The following is a 13,170-nucleotide window of genomic DNA, read 5'->3' as shown; positions in this document are numbered from 1 at the left end:
CCGATTAAAATTGAAACTGGAAGATATGAAGGTATAGATGTAAATGAAAGGTTCTGTTTTAATTGTAGAAAAAATGATTTGAATATAATTGAAGATGAAAAACATGTTTCATTAGAATGCCCAGAATATGCAGATTTGCGAACGATATTTTTTAACAGTGTATGTAATATAAAAAATAGTTTTTAGTAATTTAAGTAATGAAGAAAAGTTTTTATTTATGTTTCATGATGATAGAGTTTGTTATTTTACAGCCAAAATCTGCCATGAAGTACTTTTTAAGAGAAAGTGTATTTTATACTCGTAATAAGTGTTTATAATGTTGTTTGTTTTCTTTTGTATAATTGTTTTTAATAGTATGGTGTTTTATGTTAAGATATATTGATATATGTAATAGATGTGATATAAATGTATTTTAATCTATGTTTTTACAGTCTCTCATAACTCTTTTTAGAGTGGCTCTTTTATAAATTGTTAATTTTATATTGTGTTGTATATCAAATGTTTTAAAGAGGTGAGACTCTAATAAATTATTTGTTTGTTTGTTTGTTTGCTAAGAATGGATTTTTTTTAATTACTAAGATAAAACCAAAATATATAGCCAATCTTTCTAATGTAACCTTCTTTAAACAACCAATTGAAAGTCACATAAAAACTTGATGTTCAGAAATGCTTACTTAAACGACAGAGAAACACAGGAACAATATAATTCTTTATTTGCAAAACAAACAAAAACCAATTTTGGTCATGGCAAATACATAAACAAAACAAACATAATTGAAACTCGACAATATTATTATACATATTGGTCTCCTTTCCTCAACAATAACTATTTCCGGGGTTATTGATTTCAATCCCCATTGAATGTGACAGGAAACAAATCACATATATAAGGAAGTCTGTTTATATTTCACTTCAGTTCGAACGATGTAAGCAGGACCAGCATAGCTGGTTTGCCATCATCGACACCATCATGACATACTGGCAGGTATTCTGTTATGCTGTATTACTGATTAAAGGTAAGTCTGATTGTATATGTTCTGAGGGAGAGAGAGAGAGGAGTATTTTATTTCTGCATTCAGTGTGGTGAATATTGACCTGCATGTCCTTTAAATCTTGTTACCTTTTGACAAAATACGTAGCAGAGTTTATCCCGGATTATATAACGCAGCTTATGCTCTTTTGACCTCCTTTTTTCTGGAAATTACAGCTGCTCATTTATATAAAATAATACAATGCTTACAAAACTCAAAATAACATTGCTAATATCTTTTCTATACTGTCGAAGTATTTGCATGTTGTCCCTCAATGCTCATCAACTTTCGTATTTAAATTAATTTTTTTTAACTTTTTAAACTTTTTTGATTCGAGTTAAACTGATGAGTGTTTTGTAGACAAACACAAAATTATTAGCGTGGTATATTTGATTAGTTTTTTTCTACAGATAGATGTATTATGAAATACAACCATAATCATAATATATATAATGGGAAATGATGTTGAATTTAACTTTGTTTTGTTATTCATTTTTAAAAATCTCATTTGTTTGTCTACGTATTAAGCCTTCTTAAAGCATTATTTTGTCGTTCTAACAATTAATTTTAATTAATTTCAATTAATTTTAATAATAAGTACATTTATTTATTTACGTTTCTTTCGGGTGGATGTATGATAAACATTGTGGAAAATGTGGGTAACTACTCAATCATCTGTTTTTATCTTTATATCGATACTTTTGGATTTTTTTACAAACAGATATGTTATTCATTTACTTCTTCCTAGATTGGTTATTTATTTCGTTGTGCTACAAAAGTTTGACCATTTCCGCCTATACATGTTTCATTAATCAAGAGTTCCCTCAACCATCATACATAACTAAACTCAAGACTTTACTCCGTTTTCTTTATTTCTGATTGCGTAAGGTATGAATTCTTTTCAGATACAGTGTTTCGGGATTTTTAAATTGGTTCACTCTATAAGTGACCTACCTTGGGTCCATTCTTCAAGATTTCTGTTGCCTTTATACGCAATGATACGCACTTGTTTAAATAATTGTCTGCATCTGCCTGTAAATTATTCCAGGACTTTTTTAATGCTCTAACCTGTCAGGTTATATTTTGTTATACATGTTATACGAGTCAAAAGTATATCTTTCTTAGTGGTCTTTCTAGTCTTTCTTAATTTCTGTCTTTTTGATGTAAGATTTGACATCAAAGATTCCATTTACATGAAATCTATCACATTTATAAACCTCTACATCTTTATAAGAAGGTCATGAGAAAGTGTAAACAGTTTTATTGAGGTGTGCAATTGAAATCAACAAATGTGCAATCAGACAAAACATATGATGATGAATATGAGCATGAAACAAGTTTTTGAGTCAATAGTTACATTTATTTATTTGCGGCTTATTCTTGCATACGAAGGGTTTTCGTATGTCGCACATTCTCGACACCTCCAAATCAATTTTGCCCTAGAATTTGATATACATTTGTCTTATATATCAGGGATATATATTAAGGTAGCACTACAGTCTAACAATGATTTTTTGAAGATATTTTTTTTATCACATAATTTTGAAGTAAGAATTATTCTGCACAGTTTGTAAAAATCCCAAAGTCATTATCACATCACAACAGGGAGTAAATTGATAATGAACTTATGCAAATAAAAGCACATGGTAATTAATCTAAATATATAGGCATTTGGGAGGGGCTTATATGTCAATCACCTATTGATACCAGTGTCCAGCTGTTAATCCCTGACCAATAGATAAATATTGTAGTCTTATCTTATTGTTTTGCAACAAAAATAATTTATATAACATGGAAGTGAACAAAGAGAAAGAAAAAATCTAAAAGGAAAAAATCTACAAAAATGAAATAAAATTAATATATGGTAAAGAGTGGGAAAGTATTTTTAAAAGCCTCTGACTGTCTGTATAAATATCTTCTCTTTGGTCTTATTCATTTAAATACAGTTTTATGCATTTTAACTAATTTTCAGTTGATGTGTTGGATTTTCAAGAAGAGTGTGGTCTAACTCTTGATCTTTTTATGAACATGTTTTTTTGATGCACACTTTTAATGTTCTAGCTTATTTCAGACAGTTTATTTCTTTTTTTTTTTTTTAAATTCAAATAAAAGTTATTCTTTATATATAGAGAATAATGATGTTAAACATTGATTATATGCAGCTGGTCGATCTTGTTATTCTCTTATCTTAAGACTGTCTGGAAAGAGGTGGAGCTTTGTCTATATTTAATTACTACATCACAGATGTTGGTCAAATCTGTGACGTCAAACTCCCGCCAAATGCCAAGTTAGTGTTGGACAGATCACATGTAATGCAAAATTTACAGCATTAGAGCATCAAAGACACAAAGTGTGTGGTTCTATTGATATAGTAATGGTATCAGAACACTCCTGGGGTGTTCCCAGTGGAATTTTTGTATTTATATTGTCTTTATAGGGGTTCTAAGGGGGAAATTCAGTTTTTAGGTCATTTCTCAGAACAATTTTTCATGAGAATTGTAAGGAAAAAATGAAAATAGAAACTTAATGATTATCCCCTTTGGCCTGACTTTGATATATATGATTAAAGGGTGTATTTTCTATAATACCGTGTCCCAGTTTTTGGATAATTTGTTTCTAAATGAATTTATAGGTCTTCAAAGATGAAAGATGAAATGAGGTTTGGAACCCAGCAGTTAAATCAATATATCTTCTTACTGGAGGAATATATCAAAAATCTAAGACACGGTTTTGTTGATTGTATATGGTTGATTAAAGGGATGAAAACAAATTTTTACTACCATTTGACATGAATGTGCCATTTTCATCCAAGTTGGAAGACCGCTTTTTGGGCAATTAATGAGCTATATTTTGAAATTAATCAAACAAAAAATAAATTTATATAAAGATTAAGAAAGAGTTATATTTCAGCTTTAAAATGAGTTAAAAATTTTAAAAATCCATTGAGTAGTTTTGTAGAAATTAATCTTTAAAGACTGTTGATTGGAGTCAGAAAATCTTGACTGTAGTGCTACCTTAAACGAGGAGCAGTTATTCTAATCCTTTACTAATTCTCTTAGGTCCGACATTGAAAACCTTATCGTTTTCTCTGAAGATAACCATAGTGTAAAAAAAAACTACAATGCATGTGTTAAGCCCTGTCATTCAGTGATCTATATTGTTTATGTTTTTACAGAATATGACACCCATCGTTAATGTGTAGAATATACAAAAGTAATGTGTACTTTGGTTAATGATAATTTCACTGATTTAATCTTTCAAACATTCTTTTGTCAGCATGCAAGATTTCTATAACCAGAAATGAAGGCCAGATTAGATCACGGTGATCATGATAAACTAATTCTTGATATTGACATTTCTCTTGAAAACTCAACATATACCCTCACGACATTTACCAAAGAGGAAATCCTTGATAATCCAGGTGTGTTCTATGTTCCTTTGGTATTTCAATCAAAGTGATCTGGATCTTCCATCACTGTATTGGATACCTAACCTACATAACTGCCTTACAAACAACGATATATTGATGGGTAATCCAAGTGCTCTATGTAACCTCTTTCTAAATTATTTAAAACATCTCTTTTATCAGCAATGAAGCCGGGCTTCAAAGTTATTGTGAAACTGCCTATTCTAGATGTGACTTGAATCAGATGTGGATACATGCAAATATCTTTTAAAGTACATACAATCTAAGACTCTTTCATCTTGTATTAGTATTAAAAATTGACTTTTCTACACTTTACACAAGTATTCCACATTATCAAACTTAAGGGAGTAGGCTTCTCAGTTTCAAAATAATTAACTTTTCAAAACACTAGCATATATTGATATGGAATTAATAAAGGAATCAAAAGAGAGAAAAAAAATATATTGGTCACCGTGCTTGTTTTCGAGATATTAGCCATTGAATTGTTTGCGGGAAAGTGTTTTCTCTTGATTTTTCATAGCTTTATCATTGACAAGTTTAAGTCCTCAAAAACTATTAAAAAATTATTAAAATTTTATAAGACTTTAACAAACAGTTTATCATTATACATGTATAAGAATCTTAAAAAGAAAAATGGGGGTCACCGGGCAAAATTTGTTAAGGCATTCAAATGGACAAAACCAGAGAATTCCGAAAATCTTACCAAAATTCCAAACATGACAAGCGAGCTTCCTTAAAGACAAATTGAAAGAGTTGGTATTGCTTTGTTAAATAAAAAAAGAATGGCCAATGACGATACAAGTATCCTGGCTTAGGGAGGGATTAGTCATAGTTTGTAAAGATTCAATCTGATTCAAACAAAAAATTCTCTGAAACTGACATTATCAAGATGTTTTATTTCTTGATAAACAACTTTTTTTTGTTTTTTGAAGGTACACTACCCGTTTTACAACCATACGTTTGGAGGACGTGTTTTTTGTTTGTTTTGCAACAGACTAACGGCATTCCCATGGGAACGAATTGCGCCCCTCCTCTTGCCTATTGGTTCTTTTATTATTATGAGGATGAAGTTTCATACATGAACTTCTTATGAAGAAAGATAAGAAGTTCGCACTATCTTTTAACTTTATTTTCTGCTACTAGTGTATAGATGATGTTCTCTTACTTAATAATTCAAAATTTGGTTACTATGTTGAACGCATTGAATGCATCTATCTCATCGAACTAGAGATTAAGAGTACAACAGATACAGCTAAGACTGCCTCATATCTTGACTTACATCTAGAAATTGACAATGAGGGTTTGTTGAAAACAAAACTTAATGACAAAAGAGATAATTTCAGCTTCCCAATAGTGAATGTTCCATTTCTATGCAGCAATTTTTCATCAACTAATTGATATGATATTCCCGGGTTTGTATTTTTTATCATGATTTCCTTGATAGAGGGTTGCTGCTCACAAAGAAGCTGTTAAACCATGAGTTCCAAATAGTGAAGTTAAAATCATTCCTTCGTGAATTTTACGGACGACATTACGAGTTGGTTGACCGTTATGGAATATAAGTTTCACATATGATATCGGGTATACCCTTCCCTTTTCACCAATGTTACCTACCGAATAAGATAATTAACCGGGTTGTTAATAACATGAGCAACACGACGGGTGCCACATGTGGAGCAGGATCTGCTTACCCTTCCGGAGCACATAAGAACACCCCCAGTTTTGGTGGGGTTTGTGCTGCATAGTCTTTAGTCTTCTTTGTTATGTCTTGTGTACAATTATTTGTCTTTTTCTTTTTTAGCCATGGCATTGTCAGTTTATGTCGATCTATGCGTTTGACTCTTTTAAAGCAAGGAACTATAACATTAAACTACAAAAAAGTTATTGTCGCTATTTTACTTAGTCTAGCCGGAGGACAATGATCCAATAATTTTTGCATAAGATTGGACAATAATAGATACTTTTTTATGAGAACATTTTGTAATGTTTTAAGACCCTAAGCTTTGAATTAATGTATGTTTTATAAACTGATGCTTGGGCAATCTTCCCATAGCTTTCAAACTGTATACTTCGTGAATAAATTTTAATAGACTGTATACTGTCTGGCATTTAAAGCAGCCAATGTGTCGATTATAGACTAAAAGACATAATGTAACCTGTACTGAAATTTTACGGGGATTACATTTACGTTGGACAAGATAATATTTTGTTGAGTTCGAAGGAGAAGATTTTAAATTCAATCAGCATAGCTATAAAAACCAACTGTGGCTGTCTTCTTGTCGACTTGTTTCTATATTACTACAAGGCAGACTTCATTCAGGAGTTTATAAAAGATAATGAAAAGAAGTATTTACCGAATAACTCAAAGTTTGTTAACTATCCCATTGAAATTATAACAAGAGTGTTAAAGATCAAAAGTCAAATAAATTTCATATATTGAATAACATATTATATAAACTGAAAATGAGATTTGATTGAGAACTACACTTTATGACAATTAAAAGAGATTATTTCTAATCTGAAATTGAGAACTTTTATTTCTTTTCGACTTATGAAGTTTGACTTAGGAATTTAAAAATTGAATTTTAAGGTCCTGTTGAAGGAAAACTGAAAAAAGCCCATAACGTTTAAAAAGTATTAGTCCATGTGGTATCAGTCGACTCTTTGTCTTGCGTGGGCTTTGAAACGAAACGTAAATTATGGATTCTACCTTACCGTAAGAAAACTTATTTCAAACGGGATAGCACATCCTCATTTTTATGGACAAGTTGTTAAAAGTGCCCGGAAATTTAGAAACGATCCTAGTCAACTCATCGATCCTTTAAATAAACGTATTCTAAAAAGTAACCAATTCAACAGCCATTAGATCAATGAAAATTGATTTTATTGAAATCAATATTGATTTTGTTATCAGTAAATTAAAAACAAACTAATTATTATTATTATACACATATGCACTTTCGTGGATCTGCAATCTGTCGATTCCTGTATCTTGGCATTGCACGAGTTCATGGTTCTATGACTGTTCGTGACGTCTTCACACTTATTTCATTGGATGTTGGATGTTTATTGATTGATATTTTAGTCTTAGATTCATGATATTTTTACTAGTTGTTATTGGCTTTGAACTAGCTGTCAGTAACTGCGAGTACTCTGTACTTAGTGTCTTTTTGTTGTTGGGATATACAAGTACACAACCACGTCCACCTTTTTGTTTAATATATTTCTATAAAGAACGATTGATGAACAAAATAAATATATTTTACAGGCTAGCCATGGAAATATTGACGCCGATTTGTTTTAATTTCAAGAGTCATTGTTACGATGTATGGCATAACATCGTGGCCACAAGTTAATTGTTTTCTGTTTAGTATTAAATTTATATTAATATCCATTTTGTTACATCTTGTGATCAATTTTATTTGGCAATCGCCAATAGCAGTCAGCAGGGTTAAAGAACATCAGTTGTCCGACCTGTTAGTCAAATGCGTTTTGTTTAAAAATACTTCTTTGTTTTTTTGGTCTTTTGGAAAATGTTGTTTGTGCTGTATTTAGACCCTTCTACAACGAAATTTGTTTTACATGCACACGTATAAAAATTGCGGTTTTTATCCAACGCAATCATAGGTTTGAACGTAGTTTTCAATTTAGAAAGTTTGATAACCTATAATTATTTTTGTTTTAAGGTGGAAGATCGAAGGAGGTAATCGACATCACGACTGAAACAAATGTAGAAGTTTTCTCCACGAATTATCCAAGACCATATCCATCTGAAGAGGACAAAGAATGGAGAATGTCACAAGAGTATGGAAAATGGCAGATAATTTTAGTTGATTTCCAACTCCAGAATTCAATAGGCTGCAGCAAAGACTATCTTGAAATCAACGAAGAAAACAGGTATGTTGAAAAATTCAATTTACATTATGGCCGTTCAAAAGTATATTGGTTTTACTGAACAAGGTCCGGGTCATTTTGGGTAGATTTAACGACGAGTGTGGTCTTTAACTAACTTGACATCCATGAGGGTCGTGCACGGTCGGTTATGTTTTGTGCTGACATAATTGTCATTGATATGGTTATATTTATAAATTTACTGTTTACAAAGTTTAGAATTTTTTGAAATACTAAGGCTTTTCTACCTCAGTCATAGATTACCTTAGCTGAATTTGGCAACACTTTTAGGAATTTGGGTCCTCAATGCTCTTCAACTTCGTACTTTCTTTGGCCTTTTTAACTTTTTTGGATTCGAGCGTCACTGATGAGTCTTTAGTAGACGAAACGCGCGTCTGGCGTATATACAAAATTTAGTCCTGGTATCTATAATGAGTTTATTTAGATACTGTCAAGTTGAAAAATTACAGTCACCCAGGAAAATTCAAATAGAAAAATAAAAATAAAAATGGAACATTAAGATAATTAAGAAGATAAAGGAACATATTGAAGAATTTTTTCATTCTAAATTTTATCTGGAAACCTAGATATATCAATCAATACAATTTCAAAGATAACTAATGAATATTATATTCAGTACTGTACTTTCTGTAAAAATATATTTGAAATTGAAAATTATTTACTTCAGCGTATAAAATAATATTTTGCGGAGACCTGTGTTTTTCCTGATAGTTATTGCAGCTGTAGTCGATAGTACGCGTTCGACGTAAGAAGTCGGAGCCGTTGATTGATAGTTGGCTACATCCCCAAGCTCTTTGTGAACTAAAATTAAGAATGAAAATGGGGAATGTGTCAAAGAAACAACAACCCGATCAAAGAGTAAAAAGCAGCTCACGGCCACCAATTGGTCTCAACACAGCGAGAAAATCCCGCACTTGGAAGGCGGTTTCGTTTATTTAGACACATTTTTCATTTTTTAATTGATTTTGTATATCTTCAGTCAACCAAAACGGCTGTGTGGAAGGAAATCAAAGCAAAGTATAATATCTGTTGGCTCAAAAGTAAGATTACACTTCCACTCTGATGACCAGGATGAAGCAAGAGGATTTCGTCTGACAGTCAAGCGTCTGATGGATGATGGTAAAGTTAATTGGCTTTTATTTTGACTTATTCTAGTGCATGTAAAATGTATTGAGAAGTTTCACTACCCGTTTTACAACCATACTTGTTTGTTTTTACTACTATAAATTAAGAGGAAGGCGGTGGATAGCTTTAGATTTGAAAACTGCATAATATTACATAACGTAGTCCTCAATGTTCCTCTACGGTTTAACTTTGCATTTTTCTTTTCTTTTTTAATTCTAACGTAACTGACCAGTTTTTTCAATACAAATCGCGCGTCTGGCGTACAATATTTTAATCCTGGTATCTTCAATGAGTTAATCAAACTTTTGTTTGTTCCATAATCAACTCGAATTAGATCAATAAAAATGCATCTTTGTAGATATTAAATTTGAAGACTCACTTGCCTGTCTGTCAGACAAGAACTGAGTTTACCAATTCAGCTATTATCTGACAGACAGTTTTATATCAATCAATATCTTTCAATGGTAGATGATAATCTTTACTTTTACTCAGCACATCAACATTTTTTTATATTTCGTTGGCATCTTGATCTTTTGGTGTTTGCGTGTTTGTATAGTTTGGTATATGTTATATATGAGGAATGTTTGAAATGCACAAACATCTTAATGATGCTTGATAGTTCACGTATAAAGATGTTTTTGTTTTTATGAAATCAAAATGACCAATCAAATCTTGGTTATAAACGAATATGTTTCATTTCAGATGACATGAAGAAGAAATCAAAGGATGAAGGTGCGTTTACTAATGGAGCAATTGATAAATTTAATTGTGCATTGTAAATTATTGACCAATGACTTCTACAACACGATTGAAACATATCTAATTTAATTATACATTTAAAACATTTACAGAAGAACAAATAATAAAAACTTGAAAAAAACCACAATAGTTAACTGTTTATATATAACGAATATAACTGGTGAACGTAAATTGTTGTTGTGACGCCTTCCTAAGTAGAGAGGTTTCACAGTCAAGAAATTGGAATAACCTTTCAAGACGTCATGATTAATATTATTTGACTAATTTTTGTATTCATAAGAAATGGTACAAGTGAACTTCCTGCATAATTAAACCAAAATACATAAAAAGAACAGGGTTGATATGCATAAAAACTAATTAAGATTTGTTCCGAACGGACGGATTTTCTACATGTTCTACGACAAATAAGTACTTCAATTGGATAGTTTAACTGTAGTGGTTTTATGCATGTCAGCCCTGGAGTTTATGTAGTCGTGTTCTAGCTGAAGATAAAAATCAGCTGAAATATACATATAAACATATCACCTCAGAAGCTAACAAAACCTTTAAATAGACTCATTAAGAAGGGATATAGTTACGATACTGTTGTCAGGTCATTAAAGATTGCATATTTTGGCGTTAATATTGATTCACTTATAGGGTCTTTGCATCGGAACAAAACACATTTATTTAAAAACCAGTTGTTGGCATGACACGGGTTATGTTCTTCTCATATATGCTATGATGGTATGATACTAAACCCCTCACGGGAGGATTGTGCCTGATATTCATATGATGAAGACATAATTTTTCAATCAGTTTAATTGAAGTCTGGAGCTGGCATGTCAGTTAACTGATAGTAGTCTGATGTTATTTATGTATTATTGTCATTTTGTTTTTTTTCTTTGGTTACATCTTCTGACATCAGACTCGGACTTCTCTTGGACTGAATTTTAATGTACGTATTGTTATGCGTTTACTTTTCTGCATTGGCTAGAGGTATAGGGGGAGGGTTGAGATCTCACAAACATGGTTAACCCCGCCGCATTTTTGCGCCTGTCCCAAGTCAGGAGCCTCTGGCCTTTGTTAGTCTTGTATTATTTTAACTTTTAGTTTCTTGTGTACAATTTGGAGTTTAGTATGGCGATCATTTTCACTGAACTAGTATATATTTGTTTATGGACCAGCTGAAGGACGCCTCCGGGTGCGGGAATTTCTCGTTGCATTGAAGACCTGTTGGTGACCTTCTGCTGTTGTCTGCTCTATGGTCGGGTTGTTGTCTCTTTGGCACATTTCCCATTTCCATTCTCAATTTAATATGTTCCCTATATGACTTTAACCTCATTGTGATTGGTAATTGATCCTGTTAACTTTATTTGATACTTGTCTTAAAACCTTAAAGAGTGTCAACAAAAAAAATCAGATTACTCAGGCGAAATAATTCAGTGTGTTCACTCTTGTTTAAGTCTAAGGTTTGAACAGCCCAAATCGAATCTATAACCCCAACACGTAACGCAAACATGCCAATGAAACTGTAAAGACATTCCGAACCGTATATGTGTATGTATTGTTTGAGGGTAAGCTAGTTCTTAAAAGACATATTAAGATATGAAGGAACATATATTAGAATAAATTTGGCACAAAATGTCTTTCCATAATTTACCAATTTTAGTTTATCCTAACTTCTCATTAAAGCTGCTAATGTGAGTGTAATAAACAGAATGGAAGAGTCCTGGATGTTCAGAGTTTTACTTGGTGCTCTTGGATGTGCTGTACTCGTGTTTACAGTACTCATCACTTTGTTATGCTTAGAGATGAGGAAGAAGAGACTCGAACATCGTCCTGACCGATTCAACATTTCTTCTTTCACTGATGGAGGACTTCATTGGCCACCAAGGACAAGGAGTGACTCTAAATCCTACGGTAGACAAAATAGCAATTCTTCCACTGCTCCATTGACACAGAACGGGCGTTTTGCGTTTTAAACGGTCGGTTTTTGAACTATCAACAGAGACAATGATATGTCTTAGCTAAATACAAACATTATTCGACATTCAGATGCTGTTCTTGTTTAAAACTGAATGACTATATTAATGTTGTATCTACTATGAAAGATGTTGTGTAAATAATTTTATTTTTCATATGAGTAGGAAACAGTGAGCGTAAACTTGACAGAAAAATGTATTTATGTAGTGATATGACGTCAAGAAAACATGATTGACAAAATCAGTCAAAGATTTTTATAATTTTCAATAAATTTGTTTTAACTTCTCTGAAATAGTCATGGTGTCAAGCCTATAAACTGTTGAATAGACAAGACCAACTTTATCTACAGAAAGACTCATTCAAATCAAAACAGTCACATGATTGTTTTCCGCTGTCTGTAATTATACAAAAGAAAAGAACACCGCCTAAATAAATATATAAATATATAGATACATATAATATGCCTGTTGTCGCACTGGTGCTCCATAAATATAATTAATACAAAAAAACAAATATCAAATCTATATAATTTATAAACTGATATTTTCAAGAGATATAATTGTCGTTTTGAGCACCTTGTGCTGTACATATATTTTTATAATATTGTTAAACTTTCCCACTTGACTGCCTTACCTGCAATTATATTGCTGTATCACCTGCTGAATAAAATATTATGTCAAATTTTATAAATTTACTGTTTGCAAAAGTAAGAATTATTCTGAACTCTAAGGATTTTATTGATCCGAGTCATAGATAACCTAAGCCGTATTTGGCACAACCTTTTAGAATTTTAGGTCATCAATTCTGTTCAACTTTGTATTTGTTTGGGTTTCTTTACTATTTTGATCTGAGCGTCACCGTCGAGTCTCATGTAGATGAAACGCACGTACGGTGTATTTATTTAAGCCTGGTTTACCTCAGTTTTAGTTTGTAACACGGATTTTGTTTTCT

General features: G+C 31.8%; 1 protein-coding gene across 1 annotated transcript; it reads left to right on the top strand.

The window, feature by feature from the left end:
• The first annotated feature begins 860 nt into the window (after positions 1 to 860).
• On the top strand, positions 861 to 12,511 carry LOC143076162 (mannan-binding lectin serine protease 1-like). The gene is made up of 5 exons (XM_076251845.1): positions 861 to 1,016; positions 8,145 to 8,355; positions 9,350 to 9,489; positions 10,198 to 10,227; positions 11,929 to 12,511. Exons 1-5 carry the CDS (start codon positions 971 to 973, stop codon positions 12,216 to 12,218), a joined length of 717 nt encoding a protein of 238 aa, XP_076107960.1. The 5' UTR covers positions 861 to 970; the 3' UTR covers positions 12,219 to 12,511.
• Positions 12,512 to 13,170: the final 659 nt, after the last annotated feature.

The sequence above is a fragment of the Mytilus galloprovincialis genome, chromosome 5 (assembly GCF_965363235.1).
Source record: "Mytilus galloprovincialis chromosome 5, xbMytGall1.hap1.1, whole genome shotgun sequence".
Classification (NCBI taxonomy): domain Eukaryota; kingdom Metazoa; phylum Mollusca; class Bivalvia; order Mytilida; family Mytilidae; genus Mytilus; species Mytilus galloprovincialis.
The sequence above is the reverse complement of the archived record's forward strand: the minus strand, read 5'-3'. Positions and strand labels throughout refer to the sequence as shown.